The 20,167-nt window shown below is 35.7% G+C and overlaps 2 protein-coding genes across 6 annotated transcripts; one reads left to right on the top strand and one right to left on the bottom strand.

The window, feature by feature from the left end:
* The first annotated feature begins 1,469 nt into the window (after positions 1-1,469).
* Positions 1,470-4,324, top strand: LOC114169531 (F-box/LRR-repeat MAX2 homolog A). The gene has a single exon (XM_028054736.1). The coding sequence runs from the start codon at positions 1,982-1,984 to the stop codon at positions 4,115-4,117; it is 2,136 nt and encodes a 711-aa protein (XP_027910537.1). The 5' UTR covers positions 1,470-1,981; the 3' UTR covers positions 4,118-4,324.
* Positions 4,325-4,354: 30 nt separating this feature from the next.
* LOC114169530 (serine/threonine-protein kinase EDR1-like) lies at positions 4,355-15,618 on the bottom strand. Of its 5 annotated transcripts, none has more exons than XM_028054730.1 (17): positions 15,251-15,618; positions 14,005-14,401; positions 13,171-13,374; positions 12,657-12,845; positions 12,234-12,478; positions 11,626-11,748; positions 11,339-11,428; positions 9,026-9,121; positions 7,953-8,051; positions 7,375-7,498; positions 6,753-7,041; positions 5,871-5,994; positions 5,759-5,778; positions 5,366-5,522; positions 4,913-5,201; positions 4,716-4,788; positions 4,355-4,616 (listed from the first exon to the last, which is right to left on the bottom strand). In XM_028054730.1, the coding sequence occupies exons 2-17, from the start codon at positions 14,251-14,253 to the stop codon at positions 4,534-4,536; spliced, it is 2,454 nt and encodes an 817-aa protein (XP_027910531.1). In that variant the 5' UTR covers positions 14,254-14,401; positions 15,251-15,618; the 3' UTR covers positions 4,355-4,533. The 5 variants fall into 5 exon arrangements, with proteins under 5 accessions (XP_027910531.1, XP_027910533.1, XP_027910532.1 ...); XM_028054732.1 differs by having other exon boundaries at positions 11,339-11,416; XM_028054731.1 differs by having other exon boundaries at positions 11,626-11,745; positions 15,251-15,617.
* Between the last annotated feature and the right edge of the window lie 4,549 nt (positions 15,619-20,167).

The following is a 20,167-nucleotide window of genomic DNA, read 5'->3' as shown; positions in this document are numbered from 1 at the left end:
AGAAATTATTTACTTTAATATCTATACACTGTTATTTTAATTTTCTTTAGTTCATGCCATTTAAATTCATAAGAACTAAAAGAAATTAAAATAAATATTTTTACGAATAAAGATTACAAATAAATAATTTAACTTTTTATTCAATATTTAATAACATCTCGCGTACGGAAATGAAAAAGAAAAACTATAGATTGTCCAGTACACATATGATGATGACGGCTGAATAAGTTTTATAATAATATTAACGATTTTTGGAATAGAAAAATAAGTCCAGACCCAGAGTCTCTCATTATTTGTATTTATATGAGGATCTTTTTTAAATATTTAAGGTAGATATTAGTTAGAATAATTTCAAAATAAGAAAAATTAAAATGAATTCTTTTAAAGTAATTTATATTAAAATAAATAGTTTTAAAAGATACATACGAAAAATTTAGAATAACTAATTTTTATGTAATAACACAAGTACAATACAGGTACAGGTATCTTATCATTTAGCAATGTAAACTAAAAAAAAGGAGGTATTCATTAAGCTGTTACTTTTGAACTTGTAAGGAGTTCTACACGCAGCAGTACTGCAGATTTTTGTCATCTTTGAAAATGTCTCATTTTTTTTTATAAATAAAATTAAATTATTAAATTATTAACTTTTTGGTCCAAAAGTCAATTACTTATCAGTTGTATTTTTTTTTTCATTGAACTATGTTGTGTTACACTAAAAAATAAAGAGAAAACGTCCAAGATATTTCTTTGCTTCTAACTCAGCCTAATCAATCTCCATACAAAGTCACTATCGTGCCAAACAACATCCACTAGCTCAGTTATTTATAAAACATAGGAGATATCACCAACAGTTGCCTCCTTAAATCTTCTCAAAATAAAATCATACATTAGCCAATGAAAATTACAGTGGCTCTTTCTTTTAATTATTTTATTGCAAAATTAATCTTTTAACGAATATGTTAATATTTTAACAAGTTTTTCACGCATTAATTTTACCAACATAAATACAAAAAGAATTGGTTTCACGCTTTAAATTTTTTCAAAAAATATAATACTTATCCATTAAAATTGTAAAAAAAGTCAATAGAATAGACAGGGACAGTTGAATCCATCAAATGTGTATCGTGATTCTTGCCTATTGCTGGCTCGTGCCAGGTGCAAATCAGCTAATGTATTTGGACTTTGTTAGGAACTTTTATAATATAAAATATTACTGAATGAAATAAACTTTTGTATTATGATTTATGTAAAAACTAAAAACGTAAACACGGGTCTGTGAAAAAAAAATAAAAAAGACAGTGTGGAAAGATTATAGAAGTATGAGTGATTAGTCTTGGGCAAATAAAAAAAAAAAAAGAGGTGGGGAAGATTCTAAAGAAGAGAAGGAAATGAAAAAAAAAAAAGTGTGGAGAATATTTGATAAATTGATTAAAATTAGAAAATAGTTGAAAATTGTAATAGTAGAAGAAGGGTGTTATTTGTTATTAAAATGTAGGGGATATAATGGCTGGTTAGTGGGACCATCCGATCCTGTATGGTTTGTCTGTATTCCTTTTCTTTTTCATAGATAACGTGCAGACAGATTTCCTATGCACCATTACACCCATGCCCTTGGCTGGCTTTCACTATAAACCAAACCCATTCCATCTTTTCTTTTCTCCCTTTTCCTTTTTCATTCTCTCTCCAAACTTTCCTTCCCCTACATGCACATACATCCTATTCACCTGCCTCTCCATCTAACCAATAAAACCCATCCATCCATTAATACCATCTCCCTCCATACCTTTCATTTAGTGTCCATCCATCCATCCATCAATCATCACACACCCAACCTAATCCATTCTCATTTTTCACACACTCTCTCTACTCTCTCTCTCTCTTCCAAAAACTCTTCCTACAATACACTTTCATATTGTAAAATAAAATAAATAAAATATTAAAAATAGAAAGAGTTGGGATTGGAATTGTCTTACCGGAAATGGGTGACGGAACAACTGTGAGCAACCTCCCGGAGGAGATCCTGTTGAACGTCTTCTCTGCCGTCTCCGACACGCGCACGCGAAACTCGTTGTCCCTGGTGTGTCGAAGCTTCTTCCGCTTGGAGCGCAAGACGCGCATCTCGCTCACCCTGCGGGGGAACGCGCGTGACCTGCACCTCATCCCGACCTCCTTCACGCACGTCACACACCTCGACCTCTCCTTCCTTTCACCGTGGGGCCACGCGCTCTTCTGCTCCTCCGCCACCACCACTTTCGACCCGCGCCTCCTCGCTCTCCGCCTCCGCGACGCCTTCCCGCGCGTCACCTCGCTCGCCGTGTACGCGCGCGACCCCGCTACGCTCCAACTCCTCCTCCTCTCCCCCTGGCCGGAGCTCTCCAGCGTCAAGCTCGTGCGCTGGCACCAGCGCCCGCCGACATCGCCCGCGGGATCCGACTTCGCCGTGCTGTTCTCACAGTGCCGATCGCTAGCCTCGCTCGACCTCTCCTCGTTTTACCACTGGCCGGAGGACCTCCCGCCCGTGCTGGCGGCCAACCCTGACACTGCAGCCTCGCTCCGCCGCTTGAATCTCTTGACAACTTCCTTCACGGAGGGTTTCAAGTCTCATGAAATCGAATCCATCACCGCATCGTGTCCTAATCTGGAGCACTTTCTCGTGGCCTGCACCTTCGATCCGAGATATATAGGGTTCGTTGGGGACGACACGCTGGTTGCTATTCCGTCCAATTGCCCGAAGCTCAAGCTGCTTCACTTGGCCGATACGTCATCGTTTTCAAATCGCAGAGAGGACGAGGGTTTCGGGGGAGAAGACGGTAGGGTTAGCCGTGCTACTCTAGTGACTTTGTTCTCCGGACTTCCTCTTTTGGAAGAGTTGGTGTTGGATGTTTGTAAAAATGTGAGGGACAGTAGTGTGGCGCTGGAAGTGTTGGGTTCGAAGTGCCCTAATTTGAGGGTTCTGAAATTAGGCCAGTTTCAAGGGATTTGCTTGGCCCTTGGGTCTAAGCTCGACGGAGTTGCCCTCTGCCATGGGCTTCAGTCTTTGTCCGTTGGTAACTGCGCGGATCTTGATGACATGGGGTTGATTGAAATTGCCAGAGGGTGTTCCAGGCTGGTTAGGTTCGAACTTCAGGGTTGCAAGCTTGTGACTGAGCAGGGGCTCAGGACCATGGCTTGTTTGCTTCGCAGGACTATGATTGACGTCAAGGTTTCTGGCTGTGCAAACCTCGACACCGCCGCGACTCTCAGAGCTTTGGAGCCGATTCGGGACCGGATTGAACGGCTACATGTGGATTGTGTGTGGAATGGGTTGAAGGAAAGTGATGGCCTGGGACATGGGTTTCTTAATTTTGATCTGAATGGTTTGGATGAAGTGGATGGTGGTGGTGAGTTAATGGATTACTTTGGGGGTGGAGAATGTGAGAATACAAGCAAAAGGAAGAGGCAGAGATGCAAGTACGAAATGGGGGTTCATGATTCCTTTTTGGAAAGCAATGACAATGGTTTGTATGGCAAGTGCTGGGACAGACTGCGGTATCTTTCTCTTTGGATAAAAGTTGGTGATCTGTTGACTCCATTGCCGGTGGCAGGGTTAGAGGATTGTCCCAATTTGGAAGAGATTCTTATAAAGGTTGAAGGAGATAGCAGGGGGCAACCGAAACCAGCAGAGCGGGAGTTTGGTCTCAGCATTCTGGCTTGTTATCCTCAGCTGTTGAAGATGCAGCTGGACTGTGGTGATACCAAAGGTTATGCCCTCACAGCACCATCAGGGCAAATGGATTTGAGCCTGTGGGAGAGGTTCTTTCTGAATGGGATTGGGAGTTTGAGTCTGAATGAGCTTCATTACTGGCCACCACAAGATGAGGATGTGAACCAGAGAAGTGTGTCACTTCCAGCTGCTGGTTTGCTACAAGAATGTTATACTTTGAGGAAGCTCTTCATTCACGGGACAGCTCATGAGCATTTCATGAATTTTTTCCTCAAGACACCAAACCTAAGGGATGTACAGCTAAGGGAGGATTATTACCCAGCCCCTGAGAATGACATGAGCACGGAAATGAGAGTGGCCTCCTGCAGCCGCTTTGAAGATGCACTCAATAGGCGTCGAATCTGTGATTGACTTGTAATGTTACAGTGCCTCACAATGGAAACTGCTTGCATGTAGAAAGTTTAAGTTTCGGAGTTTCTCTCCATTATTAACATCGTGCCCATCTTTTTGTTTAGTTACTATTTTTCTATTTCCTTCCCACTTTTTATACTGTAACAACCAGACTCATGTCCTATGTTTTAGTCAAAGAATAAATTATTCTACAACAGATTATAAATATATTATTTCTATTATCGCATAGAGGATAAGTGATGGATAATGGATTAACTTTTATTGCCACACAGGACACTTTAGTTAGGAACGCACCGATGCATGTTTCATTATGTTTTTAGATAAAGAACAAAAATTCATACACGTTTACATCAGCCGAAAACACAAAAGTAACAACTCTACCCGACGTTCACTATGTACAAAAGATAAACACTGCATCAAAACAGAGAGTACTGGATGTCCACCAAGCGAGAGAGGATCTCCTCGCAACTTGGCCGTTCATGTGGTTCCGCCCAACACTCTGCATACAAAAATCGAGTAACTAAATAAACTAAATGGAATCTGAATAAAATAATAGCATCGACAAAAAAAGGCCTCGAATAATTCGACAGTTGCAGACCTGAAATCAGCCTGCCTAGCGGGCCTTCGGGAATATCCAATCGAGAACCCTCGTTAGCAACGGTATAAACCACCTAATCAGCAAGCTAAAGTGTTAACATAATCATTACATTTTGAAGAACCAAAATTTTCAATTAAAAAACATAAAGGAAATGCAAACTCTTCATGAAAGATTAACAAATCATCAATCAAACATACCCTCTCCGGAGGCACGCCTTCCCATGGCCTATTCAAGGTGCAGAGCTCCCACATTATGACCCCCAAGCTAAATATATCACATTTTTCGGTGAATGGTTCATTTCGAATAAGTTCAGGAGCCATCCATTCCGGGGTTCCAGCTGACAAGGAATCTCTCATGGGAGACTCTGTTATTATTCTTGAAAGTCCAAAATCACATATTTTCACGGTCCAATGCTTGTCCACAAGACAATTTGCACTTTTCACATCACGGTGAATAATCTTCATACGATGTATGTGGATTAGGCCCCTAGTCAACACCAAGGTACTCTCATGTCAATGTTTTAACAGATAAAATGACAATCTAAATGCAAATACGTTTTTCTTACTGAAATGCAAATGCCATTAAGCAGTGTTCAACTTCTGAAAGTTGTGCATAACCAGTATGTTCTAAAAATGCACCACATAACTTACCGGCATATGTCCCGCAACATCTTTAGTCTTCTGCGCCAACTAAGCTTCTTCTTTTGACCACTCACATGAATCAAGTAAAACAAAGAGCCCATCTCCATGTATTCAGTCACCATTGACAACCGTGGGGGCTTTGTGCATGCACCAAGAAATAAGATAACTGCATAAAAATCAGTCCCTTGATAAATAACAGATGCTCCCACAAAAATCATGCACCAAGAGATACTTTTTTATTTTCAATGATATCTGCACAATGTCATTCTTAGCATTTCAAGCAAGGAGGAATTTAGAAATAATTCCAGGCTTTCAGTTGTCAAAATATCCACAAAACAAAATATGCAAGATCAATTACTGAAGAGAACCATATAAAGAACTAGTTAGGATGTCGGGGAGTACCGTTAGGATGTCGGAGCCGGCTGGAGGAATAAAAGGACAGAAAAAACAGACTGAGTCAGTAAATGTTTGATGAAACAAAGTTCCTGGCAAATAGCAAATGAATGTATAATACCTGAGAATGGATATCTCATTGCAGAAATCTTCCATGTTTTCAGCAGTTAAATCTTGCTCTAGGAAAACTTTGATTGCGACATCTGTGCCATTCCATATGCCACGGAAAACTTCTCCGAAGAACCCTGGAAAATAAATGGACAATCACGTGTCATAAGTTTATATGAAGCTAGTTTTTCTCTCGACAGTTCAAAATCGTGAATTTAAATAGATAGTTTCTGAATCATCAATGGTATCATACTTGTAGCAACAAATTAAAAAACAAAAACTAACTAATAAACTGAGCAAACACAATTTCAATAATAATAGCATGGTATCTAATTTTATTTTTTCCCTAAGACTTCAATTCTGATATCTTCAAAAATTTCAGAAGTTTGTTTTTCCCTTGTCAAGTTCGATTGATTTTGGGTTCCTGATTACTAATTCTAGGCTAGATTTCTTTACTAATCAATAATCAATTGATTACTCAATTTCTTTCTACCTTCACTTGGCAATATTTCTTTAGCTGAACATACATATAGTTCTTCAAAAAAAATATTATTTTTCCTCGTTCTTCCTTTAAAAGAGAACTCACTCACCAACCCAAAACCTCGAAATTGTTGAAACCCAAATAGAGGGTATTAAAGGCATCATCTTAAATTTAAAATCAGACAATGAAAAAGCTAGGAAAACTCTGGTTGGCTCAACAGATCCGACCAGATCTGTCTAGGTCTGTCATAATCAAGAACAAACATGCAGAAATCCCATCAAGTGATTCATCCAGAAACTAATTGCAGTCATTTCAGACATTCATCCATGCTTAAATCACAAGTGATACTGAATAGCACAGAAAAAAAATTAAAACTCATGATTTTGACAGCTTCAAGAGGAAAGCTGAACGTACCAATCCCAACACGAGTTCCAACAGTCAATTCTGTGAAATCGATGTTCCATTCTTCATATGGCAACAGAGTTCTATCATTGAACATTGGCGATTGAAGGACTTTATTCCAAGTAGACTCCAGTTCGTCATTCATTGGATATTCTGACACTCCGCTTCTCTCAGAAGCTTGTCCTCTATAATCGTGCGGGGATGAGGGTAATGACATTGCCTTTTGAGACGTTACAGGGTCATGGTGTAGCGAATACAAGGGGGACCTCTCTTGATGACCATCAATATTGAAATTTGACTTCTGTTACATCACATAACAGGAATCGGATGAGGTAAGCCACATGTCTTATAACAGAAGTTAATCCTTGTAAATATAATTTACTTGTTCTGTAATCACCAATAATAAACACATTATAGAACTTTTAATCTATTCCAAATTATTATAAATTAAATTATACTATAGCCATCACCAAATTATACTTTTAATCTATTCCAAATTATACTATAGCCATCACCAAATTATACTTTTAAACCATAAGTATGATGCATATGACATACTGAAAGAAGCCACAGGCAGAGTATGAAGGCTTAAATAATAGCATACTGTATAGTTACAAAAATAATGCAGACACACTTGTTTCAGAAGATCCATACTGCCGGCTCTATCATTTGGTGAATGAGACAATGAACTATCACCGGTCTCTTTCTCTCTCAGAAGACGTTTTTGCTTTAATGATTCATTCATTGCCCGTACAGCCCTGCAGACATTAGATCACGAGTTATCGCATTAATGAAACAACTTACAAATCAACAACACATATGCTACATTCAAATTTCATTCGAAATAACATGATTATGCACTACGAAAATTGTAAATCATTATCATAAGTTCACTTGATCAAAGTACAAGTACAATAATTTGCATTCTTTGCAGTATTTATTTATCACAAAGCTGGAAACATTTATAACAGTCAAGCCTCTAGCAATCTACAAATTAATAATCTATCAGATCAGTAAGTTGAGTAATTAGCAAAAATTCAGTACAGGTAAGGGTACATCGTACCAGGGCATGTACAGATTACCTTAAGATTCTACAGAAAGAAAAAAAAAAACACAAAAAAACTAAAACAGAATAAACAACGCACTTATCTACACCAAGGACATTATTCTAAGGATATACAGAGCCATAACCATAAGAGAGAAACAATCAACCTTGCAATATCATCACCAATCTCTGGCGTCATGCTGATACTTCTTCTTCGTATTCGACGAGCTTCTGATGAGGAAGCACCATCTGACTTATAGCTGGATCTGAAAAATGAACATATTCATCTGTTCAAAATAAAATTGATGAAGAAAACACTTCCTTAAAGCTACTGTAGAAACAAGTTATAGATAGTAATATGATGGAATCCTTGTGTGTTACAAGCGCATCACATGAACATATATTATACATACACATAGAATGTGCATATTACATAGAGATGGGCCTCGGCGCATATAGTAAACTACAACTAAGCCATGGGCACATGAAAGACAGAAATTAATGGCAAGGGAGAAAAGAAATGTTCCCAAAAGAAATGTGACATGTAAAATGAGTCCCAATCTCGAAGCCGGAATGGGAGGAAAGGACACCATGGTGAGCCAAACATGCTAAGATCAACGATAATGGTGGCCAGACAAGCTTACACATGCAGCTGCCATAAATGGACAGAAAGAGAGGTATGCATGTTTCTAAGCTCACGTGAGGGCACATGGCTTCTCTGATAGCCATATGTCCGCTAGGGCAACGCGACTCTAATGGCTGGGTTGCCAATTTGATAGGTGGCAGTAGACGACAGTGGCATATATGGCATGAAGAAACTGGAAAAAGAACCAAGATAATGGAGAAAATGCTGGAAATAAAAAAGAAACACAATTTTTGGATAATGAAATTGGCACTGATGGACAATGGGTCCACCTGGGCGCAAGGATTCAACTAGGCTATAGATACCATGTAGCAATCAGTCATAGATACTCATATGATGGAATCCTTGTTTGTAACAACCACAACACAAGAACATATTATATATTGAATATACATATATTACATAGAGATGGGCCTAGGCCCATATAGTAAAATACATCCAATAGTTACATAATGACATACAATAACCATAATGAGAATATGCCCTTTCCATCAATGTTAAAAAGTAATGGCCATGTGTAAAATACGAGCGTAAAATAAAGTAGCCAGTACCCAATCATAGTAAGAGCAAATATTAAAGGACCATAGAGGCATAAACCTTGGTGTAGACTGGTCATCAGCAAAATCTCTAAAAGCAGTTCTGTCACCACTAAGCTTAGACAGTCCATGTGCACGCAATGATGGATGTTCTGGACTGCAAACCCAGAAATATTTGAAAGAAAATAAACAGCATAAAATTTTAATAATCTAAGGTATTTTACCATTTTGAATTCAGATATCATTTAGATACTGGTGCTGCTAATTGAAAATTTGATAACACAAACCAAATAGAAAGATAAAAACTGGCTCTCCTTATCATAAACAGATAAGTCAACTTTCAAAAGTAGAAAGCATGCTGAAAATAATACAATAGCATATATATAGATAATAGATATGTATGTTCGTCTAATTGGAAGATTTGATATCTGATATTTTACACTGAATAACTTAGAATCGAGTGAAGTTTTCTCCAATCCAACCATCAGATTATCAGAGATTATGTTGAAGTTTAGATAAATTCATCATTAATAAATAAATATAAGTAGTATAAATTTGAAGACAATGTGATCTTAAATTTATGAGTAAGTTACAATCACTTCTTCGGTCCTTTTCTTGGATTTCTCTCAGATATCCCTCTATATTAAAAACCTCTAGAAAACTCCTTAGTTGTTTTGACAACATTACACTAAAACACCTTATAAATTACACCAACACTCCTCAATTGTATGGAAAATATTATGTGCACAAGGTTCGATGTTCCAAAACATAAAACAATAGGGATATTATGTACAATCCAAGAAAAATCTTGGGAAGTGCCAGCGTAATTTACCTAAAATTTGTATTTGGAATCAGTCAAATCCAAATAATTAATTTAAGATCCACTAGCCAGCAGATTACAGAAGGCCCTCTAATATTCACAAAAGCTTCAGATAATAAGAGGCACAAAGCAAGTAAAATAATCCATCCTAAAATTGGATATTCTCCGCCTAAGAAACTAAAAAAAATTGAATCAGCATTTTGCTTTGTCATCTAAAGTCAGGATGATAAGCATCATAATCCTAAAATACATGCACTACTTTCTAAAGCCTGAATAGTAGTCTACAATCTATCAAGACTATGATGACCAACCACCTTATGAAGCCAAGAACATTTCTAAAGAGAAATAGAAGTCTTTCCCGCTAAATTGGCAATAGTAATGATTTGACCCTTTATCAGAAATAACCATTAGCAATTTATCATCTTTTTCTCCTTTTATCATTCTCTCTGTCAAGGACCAGGCCGACTATTCTTCAATTAAGGAATCATTGTGCAAACATAAGTAGTTCGAAGTAACGTAAAGATAATGAATTTCAGTGAGCAATAATAAAATTAACTAAAACTGAACATAAATCATTATTTTAAAATGTGAAGCAAATACAGAGACGATTAAATGAATGGAAAGTACAGGCATGTATCAACTATCAAGGTGGTAGCAGGTCCTAGTTTTCTGAAATACAAAGGTAGTACAAAAAGCAAGAAAAGTTACAAGCCTAGGCAACTATAGAGTGCCCAGTTTCTCCCTCAAGTCCCAACTAATTCTGGACTACCCACTTTTCTCACTCCAACCCCTTAATACCTCCTAACAGATGCAACATACTCTTGTGCCTTCCGACATTCCAGCTTAGCAGATACCCTCTCTTCCCTTATTTTCATTCTCTCTCTTGACTTTCATGTCCTACAGCACACCTTTTCTTTCTTCTTTCATAGACTAGTAATTGTAGGGGTTCTAATCAGAGATAAATCCCACATTGGGAAAGAGTAATCATCAACGACAACATCTAATCTAAATTATCAGACTGGGTACAGGATAATTTCGTTGTAAATTTCTTCATGCTGCAACAGTAAATTTTTTCTTGACAAGAACTGTAATTCTTTCATAAACACTCTAGGCTTTCCACCCTCTTGTTAATGTTGTATTAAGTTTGATATAGCTTTTGTTATTGGTGTTTTCATCAACCGTTCTTTTACAGCTTTGTTTCTTTTCATTCTCTACATAAAGAGAATCCTTGTTTCCTTTGTACCTTTCATCAACACAAAGATTACCTTTTCTGTTTCTCTTCTCTTCTCTTCTCTCTCTCTCTCTCTCTCTCTCTCTCTCTCTCTTTCTTAACTCTAATACCTCTATAATCACTGAAAGAGACTCAATTCAGATTCAAGAAACTATACCCAGAAAGCTGATCATCTCTGCTATTTAACACTTTATACAAATAAAAAACATTTGTAAGTACCATTAACAATAAAATACCAAAGCAAGATCGTAATCAATAGTTTGTTCTAAACACAACATGCACGCTTATCATCAATCCAAAACCACAAGGAAATTATGAATGACCTTGAACTAGCAGTCCTCTGATCAGCAATGACCTTTCTCCGACTCCGCCGACCAAACGCAGTTCCAATGTTGGGTTCACTGTGTGAAAAACTGGGAGAATTGACAAAAAACATCAACAGGAAACAGTTGGTATTTTAAAGCTCAAGAAATTGGAGAGAAAAAGGATCAAAATAAAAAAGGTATTTTAAAGTTAGACAGGAAAAAAGAGGAGAAAAGCTTTTAATTGAAAGAAAACAATGTGAAAAGGCCCATCTATGTCATTTCAAGATAAGCAAAGGAAATATTACCTCAAATTTCTTTCTAGACTGGTATATGATCGTAACATCCTGTTTCGCAAGGGAAGGCCAGATACATTTGAAGATACTTCAAATCTTCTGTGGAATTGAAGATTTTCCTCCTTTTCAACACTGCTAGAGGGCACCAAGAGAAATAGTGGTCAACTGATAAATCTCGTAACTACCAAAACATATGGCCTAAAGGTAATAGGGCAATGCATAATCAGAATTATCGATCACAAATATAAATGCGAGTTGAAGTCCAATTTTGGTCCACAACACCCGCCCACCCCTCCCCAATAAACCACCCTATCAGTTTGATGCTAATATGGCACCATTTTTACTGATGTATGCAACGCCATTTTGCAAATTTGATGATGAGGCACTGTTCTATTGACTTTGCTACCTGGATACACAGAAATATACCACAAAAAACAACGTGCCAAAACATTATCAAACAAGGATTGAATTGCATGATTTAGAAAACAGTGAGGGCATGATAGATATCTGTTGCAATTATAATTATATGAAATCAAATTTAAAAGAGAAACTAAAGATAGTATAAACGTAATTAAGGTAGAGCAATAAAAAACCATTTTCCAATACGCTTAGGATCTAACCTATCTGAAACTCCATATAAAGGACTATTTGGTTCTAATGGTGAATCACAGGAATCATTTTCTGCAGAATCACTCTCTCCAGCTGCAGAAATGTGTGTCATAAGAATTGATTTTGTTGATCGTGGTAATAGTTGGCCAGGAAAACGCATAAGATCAACCAGCAATTCCACAGAATTTAACACAACAATAACTGACATATGCTTGTACGAGTCAACACAATCAGCAGCCCCATCATTGGGAAAACCCTGACAAAGAGAATGGCAAAACAAGACAACATTCAAAATTAGATATAATAACCAACATTCTATAGTTCTCATTGATTCTTTTGCTAAATAGATTTCGTTAGAATATTTGGATTGAAACTGGTAAAGTAGTTAAGTGCATGGCAGAGAATCTGAAACAACCATAGAAATCAGATCTCACCATCATAAGCCTACTTTCCAGACCTACAGTATCTGCTAACACTTTAAATAAGATAGCTCGAGGACGGCATGAACCATGTCTTATTTGCCCCAGCATCTGGACACCATGATTCTCAAACATGTGGGAGGATTCCTCAAGTGCAGCTTTAGCTAGACTTTCTACGTTTGGTCGCTTATAAAAGTCAGAAACCTGTGCAGAATTTAAGATCAAAATAATGCTGAGCACCTTTGTATTTTCCGCAAAAATAAATACAAAATATTATGAACTTGTAGTTGATGATTAAGAAGCAATCATTCATTAAAAAATGCAATGACTAAAATCAGAGTAAAAAAACGTATGAATAGCTCAGTCAACAAATGAAAAAATTATCACGAAAAATTAATAGCGGGACTAGTTTGAAAAGTATTTTACCTTGGAAAATACATTTTGTACAAGGAAGAAAATCTCGTCAAACTAATATAATACAAAATCCATGCACAGTAAAAGCTAAAAAAGATGAAAAAATAGTACATACTAATCCAGCTATCTTCTTAATCATTGCTGGTGGATTTGAATTCAATCCTTTAACCAATGCCACAATTAGTTGCTTCAACATAGATAACCTTCTATCTCTCTCTGAATCCACAACAATGACATCAGCCCTAAAAGCCTCTCCACCCAAAGCTTGAAGCTCATCTAAAGTAGGAATACTATCAAAAAGTTTCTTGAGTCTTTTCTCCTGCACATTCAAGTTATATTTTAGTTACACATGAAGAACAGGGATACCACATACAAATTACAAAATACAATCCATAAATGACCAGAAAATCATTACAAAATATTCCAAAACAGTCACTCAGTAAATTGTTAGAGCATATAATTAACCATAAGGATTTAACAAAATACATATAGAATGTATGGAACAAAATGGGTTGAATTATGATTATTTTCAATAGGGAAACTTCAATAGAGTATGTAAGACTAAATGATCCTTTATTTAACAAACAGTTACACATCTGATGAAAGTATGATACTATAAACACTAACTACTTTGTCGTTACACATGCTAAAGACATGCCTTACTCTAGTCTGCCCCAGGCAATGTATGTGACGATAAGCTATTCTAGTTCCATTAATTAATTCAAGCACAGTACATGCTACGCCACTCATCCCAAGTAGCGGCAAATGATCCTCCGGCAAATTATATAACACTTATATTCAATGTTTTGTAGTTAATATATCCCTAATTTCCCCCAAAAGTGCAGCTAGACAGATGGGTCTTCTTTACCATTTTTTATTAAAATATAATTAGCGAGAGAATGACAAAAATAAAAAGAATTTAAAAATCCAAAAAGATAAATAAACTCACCGGAATAACTGAATAAAAACCATTGGGTATTGGTTCAGAAAGCATTCCAGTGCGCCAGAGAATTTGTGACGCCTTTTGAGGGGACATAACATCTTGGTTAGCATGTCCTGCTAATTCTTTATTATTTAAGGTTTCATCTTGAGAGCTCAAAGAAACGGATGCAAAATTTTCAACAAAATCTGAAGGCCACCATGACATGTTAGATGGCCTTTGCTCTGCTGGAGCTGCATCTTCTCGTCCCTCTTCCATGTTTTCATAAAAATGGAATTTAAAACCATTTCGCCACACTTCTTAACCTATAAGAGACATATCACAGCTGAAGGTAGCTCTAAAATAACAAATCATCGAAAAACATGCGTTTGCAGCTCCAACTGCTTCAACCTGGAGACCACATAGCCTGCATAAACAAAAGAACAAGGTATAGGCATATTGTACCGAGAAATTGATAGAGTACACCCCTCTATAGCAAGAAGGAACCATTTTAACACATTATCAAACACTAGCATAAACATCAAAGCAATGAATACAGTCATGTGTACCAATGGTCAGTAATTACAACTACTTGTTAAATTCTCCATTAAATCTTGGAACAAACCTCCAAAAGTACATCTATTTATACTAATTCCATTTATTTGGTAAAGAAAAGATTCCTTCTTCCACTCTCTACTCCCAATCTTCTTCATTTTGATTTTTACTATTTAATCTCCATACCATCCTCACTCTGGTCTCCATGCTTCTCTCTCCTCTTTCTCCACTCAACTTCAAACTTCAACCAGGCACATACATGAATAGAATTTCAAATTTCAATTCAAATCATCTTTTTACAATCCATTCATTAAAACTAATACAGTTCAATAATTTAAACAAATACAACTAAACCGTCACATATCACTTTTGCACAATCATAAAAGGATCTAACACAGCATCACTGCAACAACAACAAAAAAACATCAAAAGAGAACAATAACACAAAAACAACCAAAACAAATCTACATTGTGCCAGACTCAGTTCCATTCGATCCCAATTCCAAATCAGCAACCAGCGAACAGACAAAAGGTGAACAACAGAGATCAAATTGCACGAAACAAAGCACGAGCAGCGCAGAAACATCCAATGCAAAGCGAGTCCCAGAAAGAGGAACAGTAACAGAACTGAAATTGGCGCGAATGTGAATACTATAATGGAAGGATGCGTTGACAGTTGACGACAAAGAAGGAACACGAGAGAGAAACAGTTAGAACCTACCGGTGAGAGATCCGAGCATTTGAGCGGAGAAACAGCATGCGGTGGAGTAGCATTTGAATCTCAACGACTCTGGGGAGGTTTTATAGAGCCATAAAACTCAGAAGTGGCAACAATAAGGGCGGGGAAAAGGACAAAAAGGAAGCGCGATGGTGATGATGGAATCGAGGGAAGTTGAAAGAGAGAGGGATTTGATGGTTTTGGGTTTAGGATTGACGGAAGGAGAAAGCGATGGGCTTGGTTGGTTAGTTAGAGATTTGGGTTTGGGAGAGATTTAAGAGCGAGTGAGAACTCACGTGAGAGGTTGCATTTTACAATACAAGTTAGAAGAATCTGGGGACCTCACAACCTCACTCTCTCCGCCAGCTAACTTCCTTCATAGACTTTCCTCTCTCCTCTTTATTTTTAGTCTAAATTCTTCCCCTCTTTTCCACCTCTAATTTTTCACCTATTTGCTTTTATTTTCTTTTTATAGCAATTAATATATTTATAAATAAATTTAATATTTATATACATACTATAAAGTTTTTTTATAATGTTAACTAATTAAAGATTATTACAGTTAAAGATTGATAGTTTGTGATTGAAAAATAATTTGTTTTTTTTAACAAGGTAATATTTCAAAAGAGTGACACCTTAAATTAATTGGAGAAAATTTCTTTTATTACAGGAACAAAATAATTGATTAGGATAATGATGGATCATTGTAAAAAAAATTGATAATTATTTGTTTACATAAAAGAATCAAATGAATATATTATTTAGGAAATATAAAGATAAAGGGTTTTAGACTATGAATAAATGTAAAATTTAGTCTAAATGAGTGTTTAAATTGTTATTTTTATGTTTTTTAAAACTTAGACTCGCTCATTATTAATAAGAAAATATAATGATGTATAAATTGAAGACGACAAATACTGCACGTGGAAAGGTAGTCAATTATTTTTGACCAAAAACATATGTCTAATATTTGTTTCAACGTAGAATAAACAATTATATATTTTTCATATAGTATGAAATTAACTTACTTACATATATAGTTATCTAATGAACGTATTTGTACAACATTAAACATAAAATTGTTGTATCATTTACTAAATAAAACACTTGTATATTTTAAGATGTGTTATTAGGCTAAGCATAATTATATTTTTATATTCACTTATCAAAATTGAACTTGTTTTCTAACAAATGATAGAAAATATACCATGAGAATTAAACTTCTATCCAAAGAATATAATAACAACTTGTCAATTTTTATGCACAAACTCTTGTGAATTATTTTTTGAAATGCAAACATTCATAAGTATATGAAAAAGCTTCATGATAAAACACATGTTAGTGCATCTCATTTTTGTAAGAAGAAAATGCGCCCATTAATAAAGGTTCAGTGGTACTCATATCATGCAAGAGATATATGGTAAGAAAAAAAATTATACTTTTAAAATTATAAAATGTTGTTTAAAGTTGGTTTTTGTCCTCATTAATAATTCATTCATTTCAAGATAAACTTGGGAGAAAAAGCAATAAATTATTCACAAAGACAAAACAATGTGCTGAAAAAATGTAAATAAATAATCACTAAATGACAAGATAAGAAAAAAAAACACTGTATGTGAATAGTATTTGGTACAACTTGGTACTACACTAAGTCAATATTCAATAATAGAATCCTTTGGAAAAAAAAAAAACACTTCATCAAGTTACATGTGGATAATTAGTACAGAGTACATCATCACAACCAAGTCATTTTTTACATGTGTTACTCATGTAACAAAATTTACACAAAATAAATAAATAAATATATATATATATATATATATATATATATATATATTTGATTTCATTTGAACCAAAGTGAGCCCAATAAATATAAAAATGATTATTTAAAAAAATTATTAGAAAGTTAAAATCTATAAAAATGGATTATTTTAAGAAAAGTAACACCTTTTTACTTATCTTTTCTGATTCTCTTCTTTTTTTCTCTACTCTACTCCTCCTAAAATTCAACCTTTCCTTATCTTTTGAAGATTGAAATAGCAAAAGCAAGATTTTTGTAAAAAACTATACAATATACTCCTAGTAATCTATATATGTAGATAAGTGCAATTTGACTCTTTTATTAGGAGTCAATTATGATTTTCAATGCATGCAAAATTTATGGGTTTGCATGTGATTTTTCTGTGTTCTAGATGAATCCTCATCCCTTGGTTGTTATGAAATCGCAATCTAATGTTAGTAGGTTTTTGTTGTATATAGAACAAGTTAATTTAATTAAATCTCCCTTAGGATAAGGAAAGTTAATTTAATTAAAATTTTATGGTCTTATTAATTAAAAAAGGAAAAAAAATTGGTATGAATGTTGTCTTTATATGCTTGCTGAGATTTCAGAATAATCCTTATGAGAAGGGTGATTTGATCTTATTTGTGAAATTATGAAGTGTGATGAAAACCTACTGTTTTGGATAGATGAATTATTGTTTGTACTATTTATTTATTTTTCTTAATGGTGTGGGTATGAATGTGATTACAAAGAGATCGACTTACGAGAAAAATTGAAACTTAAATGTGTTTGATAATGTATTAGTATGAAATATCATAATCATGTATGGAAGAGTTAACCTATAAGATGAGAAAGGAACATGTGTGACTGTGATGTTATTTTGGTAAAACAATTGTTATGATCTATAGGATTGGATGCTTTTGGTGTGGTATAATATTTTCCCTTATAAGCCTTAACTGTAATTGAACACTTTAGTAAAGAAATTAAAAACCTATGAATTTGGAATATTGTTGCAAAAATATGAACATCTTTGACTAGATATTTATATTACAATAATGTAGTATTGAATGTGACATTGTATTTTCATTTTTGAGATTTGTGGTATGTCTATATGATTTTTATAGAGTGTGAATTAGTGGTACCTTATAGTGTTGCTAAATAGTTTCTTTGTATGCTACTTCAGATAATTGTGATTGTCTAAATTTATCTTTGCTAGTGTATGTGTATGTGTAAAGTTGTAGTATGTGTGGTAGTCAAATTAGTATTTCCAAGGGAAAATACTAATTTTGGTTAAGTCCAAGTGTATTGAGAAGGGATTCCGAGAGTGAGACTATCTTGACTCAATTAGTATCTCACTCCCATAGAGTTAGATATGTGGTGTCACTAACACAAAAAATGTTTTTAACGTTTGTTATTTTTTGCTTTTGATGTCTATCCAAACTTCGACGTTGTATCGGGTGACCTTAAAATTGATGTCAGAGTGAAAACCCCTACGTCCCTGTATGTCGGTTTTGGGAAACCCCAACGTCCCATAACATCGTTCTCTCTCCTGCTAATGGTTGTCACCATGAAGAGCGCCACTTTTTCGTAGTTGTAGGCCATGTTCATGTCAATGAGACCTGTTTTGTAGGCATTGCAGAAGGGCAAGTACTGGCCCATAATGTAAGCAACCACCGCGTAGAACCACTTTAATTGTGGAAACATTAATGGGATTACCATTACAGAAACCACTAACAACACCACGGAAACATTAATAAAATTCGTTTTAGAAAATTAAAGAGTAATTAGGGAGCATTAATCTTGAGAGAGAAGAGAGAAGAAGAGGAAATCAACCTAGAAAAGTGCAGAGAATTCTGAGAGTGAGAGGGGAGAGATTCTGGTTCGTGAAAGAGGCAAGGGGAGAAGAATTTAGGTGGGTTTTAGAGCAAAGGGAAGAAGGTGTGAAAGAGGAGTGAGGATCCCAATTGGAGCATGAATTCCAGGTAAGGGGAGTTGTTTACTTTGATTTCTAATTGGATATGATCAGTTGTGCCTTGTATGAATGAAAATGCTTTGATTCCCTATCATTTTACGCTGTTTTTCAAGGTTTCTGGGTTTTTGTCCAGAAACCGCCTGGCGACAAAGCCCGAGCCGCCAGGCGGCATAATAGACTTTGCCACTGTTCTTGGTTTTTGCATGAACCGCCCGGCAGCGATGAAGATCTGCCAGGTGGCGTGGCGCTGTTCGCGTTTTCTTGATTGTTCTTGTTGTTGTTTAAGCGGAAATCAATGTGATTTCTGGAATTGATTTGTGTGAACCCTCTTGGGTGTCATGAAACTAAGAAACTCATTACAAACTATGTGCATGGCCAAATTTTGGAAAATACTCGTGTATGAATCCTATGATTGTATGTGAAAAATTCAGAGTGGATTGAATTGGGGTTGATTCCAGAGAGTAAAAGCCAAGTGAAATCTAAGAATTTAATTGAGAATAGAAGGTCCAGTATTGTAGATTCATTGTTGCAATTTGGTGAGTTAGGTACCAGAGATGAAGTGCATAAAAGGTTGGATATCAGTCACAGGTATGGAGAAACCAAGGTTAGGTTGGGTACTGGTGTTTAGGTAGTGGAACAATGGAGAGAGGAACCTAGGTGAGGGAGTAGTACTAGAAATTTATTGATGAAACTGTAAGGAGCAATAAGACTATAGTATTGAATTATGTGAATTGGAAGAGGTGTGAAGGTATGAGTATAGTATGGTGTGGTTGTAGGAAAGCTAATTAAATTTAGGGAGGATGATGATTCTAATTCAAAGTTCCAGGTTTGGAAAGTATAAGTTTGCTTGGAGGTGTAAAATTGGGACATGAGATAGGGTGTCTTAGTGAGTTAAGGTATTAGCTATGATTTGTGTAAGATGGATTGAAAGTTAAATGAGTAGAAGGTGTAGTACTGTTGTAATGCGATTTAGGTAGGTAATGTGCTATAAGGTATTGTGCGGTGTGGCCTCATTTTGAGTTAGGGTGAATCATTGGTTAATGATTGAATAACGTGGTAAACCCTAGGTTTTGTTATGAGATTGAGAATGGAGAATTATAGGTAATGGGTTCACTTGTGGGGTGTCAAGGAGTCAAGAATAAGTATTGAATGAGTGAGAGTGTAT

The sequence above is a fragment of the Vigna unguiculata genome, chromosome 11 (genome assembly GCF_004118075.2).
Source record: "Vigna unguiculata cultivar IT97K-499-35 chromosome 11, ASM411807v1, whole genome shotgun sequence".
Taxonomy (NCBI): domain Eukaryota; kingdom Viridiplantae; phylum Streptophyta; class Magnoliopsida; order Fabales; family Fabaceae; genus Vigna; species Vigna unguiculata.
Note: the sequence above shows the minus strand (reverse complement) of the source record. Positions and strands in the feature narration are given on the sequence as shown.